Below are 5,046 nucleotides of genomic sequence, written 5' to 3' on the forward strand. Positions count from 1 at the left end.
AACATAAAAGCTGAAGGTAGAAACCCATCAAAATCAAACAAGAGGGTAACATGGCTATCACATTATTGGATCTAGAAGCAGAGAGATGACAGCTCTTTGCAATTGGATGCCAACAAAGGGAGTCAGAAAATATTGACTTTAATTTATTTTATGTAAGACTTACACAATTCTGGTTTATTTACAGACACTGCATTACTTAAACATCCTTAACTTACTTGCAGGAGGAAGATCATTTTTGTATACCTGCGTTGGCTCTTGAAGACATGTGTGAAGACAACCAAACTGAAGTAACTGAGTTTTTGCTTCTTGGATTTCAAGGCCTCTATAAATTTAAAATTATTTTCTTTATTTTGTTCCTTTTGTCATATATGGTGATTTTGAGTGGGAATCTTCTCATTACTGTTTTAATATCAACTAAGGACCATTTGAAAATCCCAATGTTCTATTTCCTCAAACACTTGGCAATAGCTGACCTAATGATAAGCACCACCATAATCCCAATGCTGTTAGATATTACATTAAAGAATGAAATTACAGTATCCTTCAGTGTTTGCATCTTCCAGTTGTATTGCTTCTGTATTTTTGGATTTGTACAATGTTTTCTTATTGTATTTATATCTTATGATCGATATCTAGCCATATGTAACCCAATGCGTTATAATTCTATCATGAAGCCTCATATTTGTCTTAATATGGTTGTTGGGTCTTATTTGTTGGTCTTCTTTTGGTCAAGTGAAATTATTTTGGTGTGTCAGCTACGTTTCTGTGGTGATAATAAAGTTGACCACTTCTTCTGCGATTCAGGCCCATTGATAGAGCTGTCTACATCGGACAACACGATTTTCCTATTAGTTGATTTTTCTGCGTCAATTTTAGTTATTTTTGTTCCATTTTCCTTTATTATAGTTTCATATGTCTTAATTGCCATCACTATAGTAAACATCTCTTCAGCCAGTGGAAGATGGAAAGCCTTTTCCACATGTAGCTCACACCTGGTCACTGTATGCTCATATTATGGAACTTTGATGACTGTGTACATGGCACCACCAGATAAAAACTCATCTAATGCAAACAAATTTAGATCTTTTTTGTACATTGTGGTGACTCCAATGGTAAATCCAATCATCTATAGTCTGAGGAACCATGAAGTTAGAAAAACTATTCAAAGAATGTTTAGGAATATTAAAATGCTGTAGGTACACTGATACTGTATTTCAATAGTTCTTGTTCATAAAATTCCAAATGGTATGTTTCATATAAATCTGTTGTTGGGTGTTTTTTCTATTTTACTTATTCAGGCTAGTGACGGAGGTAAAAATAATTATAGTAGCTTTTAGATCCAACACACTGACCACTAATAAATAAGCAGTTTCAGATCAGATATTATAAACAGTTTCAAGACCAATTGATCCCAAGATTATGTGAATACTTAAACAAAATAGGTGAAGATGAGGATATCAGAAAAGAGTCACTGCTGGCACATATTACCATAATACCTAAAGAAGGAAAAGACAAGGTTAACTGCTCAAGCTACAGACCCATAGCTCTATTGAATACAGATACGAAGTTATACGCTAAAATACTTGCTACCAGAATAAAAAGATTGATGCCATTATGGATAAACCCGGATCAGACTGTATTTGTCCCTGGAAGAGAAGGAAGGGACAACAGCATAAAAACAATCTTGATGCTACGAAGGAAAAACTCCAATATCTCCCCAGATCTACTCCTGTCCATAGATGCAGAAAAAGCATTCGACAGGGTAGACTGGGGATTTATGATGACTACACTACAACATCTTGGTCTGGGGCCTAAAATAATGAAGTGGATCACAAATCTCTACAGAGGACCTACGGCTTGTGTAAAAGTAAATGGCAAGATGTCACCGGTATTTGAAATGCTTAACAGAACACAGCAAGGATGCCCGCTCTCGCCCCTTCTATATGTATTATCTCTGGAGCCTTTTCTTGGTACTTTGCGAAATAACCGAGGGATAGAAGGGGTGAGAGTAGGGGAAAAAGAGCATAAGGTTGCGGCATATGCCGATGATATCCTTGTGTATGTGACTAAGCCTAGAGAGACTCTCTCAAATTTCTTGAAAGAAATCGACAAATATGGAGAACTCTCAAATTTCAAAATAAACCCTGTTAAAACAGAAATATTGAACCTGAAAGTAAGAAAAAAAGAGATCCCGGCCCTTCAAAAAGAATTTCCATTTACATGGGTAAAGGGGGAGCTTTCCTACCTAGGAGTTAAATTAACAGCATCACCTGAGAAAATCTACCCTGCAAATTACATCCCACTTTTAAATGTGATTAAGGCAGAAGCTAAGAAGGTAAACATACAAGCACTTTCGTGGATCAGTAGAGTTAACATGATCAAAATGGCAATACTACCAAAGATACTATACAAATTCCAAATGTTACCAATAACGGTTCCACAGAGCTTCCTCAAAACCATACAAAAAATAATAACAAAATTTATATGGCGAAACAAAAAAACAAGACTAAAAATGGCACTAATTTCTAGGAAAAGACAACACGGGGGACTAACAGCACCAGATATTTCAAGGTACTATAAAGCTGTCATCATAGCACGTATGATAGAATGGGCAAAAGAAAATGAAGAAAAAAATGAATCGAAATGGAAAACACTTTAAGTAAAACAACGCTTCACAAAAATATTTGGATATTAAACAAATATAGAACATTAGACCCCAACACACACGAGGTGACAAAAAATGTATTTAGAATTAGGGATGCACTACACCGGAAACAAAAATGGACACACAATTTACCATTGAGGCCCCTTACGGGAACAAATCGGGTGAAGATATTTTTCGAAGACTCAAAATAAAAAATCCACTAATTAAAGATATTATAAGGAGAGGGAAGTTGGAATCTGCACAAAAACTGGAGATCAAATTTGGTGGGAAGCTACGAGATTGGGAATACTTTCAAATAAATAATTTAATAAATACATCACCGCACCCGTTTAGAGATGGAGAAAGATTAAACCGGCTGGAAAAGCTCTGTATGACTTTAACGCCATTGAAGGGAGGCATCTCGAAAGTCTATGAGTTCCTGACAGACCTGGAAGGACAAGACAGGCCACCCTTCATTGAAAAGTGGGAAAAAGAGTTAGATACAAAATTAGAGGATCAACAAATTAAGAGAATGATTGCAGGGGGATACAATCAAGCATGGGATATAAATACTATTGAGATGAATTATAAATTCCTAGTTAGGTGGTATATGACCCCAGAGAGATTACACAAAATCAATCAAGCTGAAACATCAATGTGTTGGAGAAATTGCGGACAAAAAGCCACAATGTTACACATATGGTGGGATTGCCCGAAAATCAGTGCATATTGGCAAGAAATTATTACAAGTATAAAGGAAATAACGGACGAGACGATAGAGAATAATAGAATGATCTGCCTGTTCCACGATACTAACTCCTCCAGTAAGCAACATACGGAAAAAATAATGTCAAGATTACTAAACGCAGCAAAGGGAGTGATCCCAAAAAACTGGCTAAAGAGCAAAGGCTCAGACTTAAGAGACTGGATTAAACAAGTGGAATATTATCATAAAATGGAACTTCTCTGTTGCAAAGATAAAGAGCAAATAGAAAAATGTAAATCTGTCTGGGCTAGATGGGAAAAATTCAAGACCTCGGAAAAATACTGGCAAAAGAAGTTAGAAGGTATTAAACATTAAAAGGAAGGAAGGAAGGGGAGGAAGGAGGAAAATGGAAAAGGAAAAGAAAGAAGGAGATACTAGAGATAAAGGGAAAAACACCTAGAGTAAGGTGGGGGGGGGATTAGAAAGGGCGGATAATAGGTGGGTGGGGTAGGACAGGAAATTTTTTATATGGTTATTATTAAAGAAGGGAACTTCAGTGTCTCTAACTCTAGTTTGTTTATTCTTTTTTGAAAAGAAGCCACAATGATGTGAACTTGAGAAGTGACGAGTTTTGAACGTCAAGTTGAAAAAGGTCTCTCAAAAGAAAACACTGAAGTTGTAAAAAAAAAAAAAAAAAAAAAAGCAGTTTTACAAAATGTAACTAATGATCTTCTGTTAACAGCTATAACGTTATCCTACCATATCCCATCATGTTTGTCAGTTATAATTTTAGCAAGACATTGATAAAATAGCAATAGTCAGTTCTTATTTTTTTTTCTTCATTTCCATAAGAAGTTTTTTTTAGAAAAATAAAGTAAGGGGGTGTTAATACATGGGCCCAAAGGCCTGGGAATGTATATACTGTAAGTGTTGCAACAACAGTCAACAGTAATATCCATTTGTAAGGACAAAATCCATCAACATGAAGGCAAACAGAAACCATTGGATTGCAAAGACTTTAACAAGAAGATGGGTATTGCATCTCTGTGACCAGGGAACCCTAGGCCATCAGGGAGGACAAAACCAAGTCAAAACCGTATAAAATTTGAGTTGAGCTGGAGTCTTGAGACAGGAGGGATGGGGATGATAAAACCCTAAAGGCTAGTGAAGGAATTATGTACAAATGGGAAGAACAAGGATATGTGACTTTATTTATGGTTAGAAGCACCTGAAAGGCTGAAAGGCTGACAGTCCTGCTGGCAGCCTTGGTTGAGACTAGTGGGTTGACTAGAGGGAGAAGGGCAGGGATGGGGCAGAGAAGGGGGGGAGAATGAAAAAAAAGGGGAGGGAGAGAGGGTGAGAGAAAAGGTGGTGGTGAAAGGGTCCTGTTCCTTTAAAAGTTATCATTTTTCTGATTAAGTAAAAAATATTTGTTGTTGTATAAATGGGTCTTGTGTTGAAAATGAAACCAGACGTGGGAAGTTACCTTTGTGTCATGAGATGTCTGCATTTAAATCTGACATAATAATAATGTGACGTGATGGGTTTGCTTAGATAAAGAGAGTGATTGGTTGATTGTATGTTAAAAAGGAGAGGTGTCATTTGAATACGTACCCCTTATTGGTGGACGGTGGTTGTAACACCTACCTTTTGACCACTGTTTAACACCATGTCCGGGATAATAAACTGAACAGTG

General features: G+C 36.5%; 1 protein-coding gene across 1 annotated transcript; it reads left to right on the forward strand.

The window, feature by feature from the left end:
• The first annotated feature begins 263 nt into the window (after positions 1-263).
• Positions 264-1,196, forward strand: LOC141134770 (olfactory receptor 5P50-like). The gene has a single exon (XM_073624208.1). The coding sequence runs from the start codon at positions 264-266 to the stop codon at positions 1,194-1,196; it is 933 nt and encodes a 310-aa protein (XP_073480309.1).
• Positions 1,197-5,046: the final 3,850 nt, after the last annotated feature.

The sequence above is a fragment of the Aquarana catesbeiana genome, linkage group LG03 (genome assembly GCF_042186555.1).
Source record: "Aquarana catesbeiana isolate 2022-GZ linkage group LG03, ASM4218655v1, whole genome shotgun sequence".
Lineage (NCBI taxonomy): Eukaryota > Metazoa > Chordata > Amphibia > Anura > Ranidae > Aquarana > Aquarana catesbeiana.

Coding starts and splice junctions, on each gene's coding strand:
- LOC141134770 (XM_073624208.1), top strand. CDS start 264: ATGTGTGAAGACAACCAAACTGAAGTAACTGAGTTTTTGCTTCTTGGA.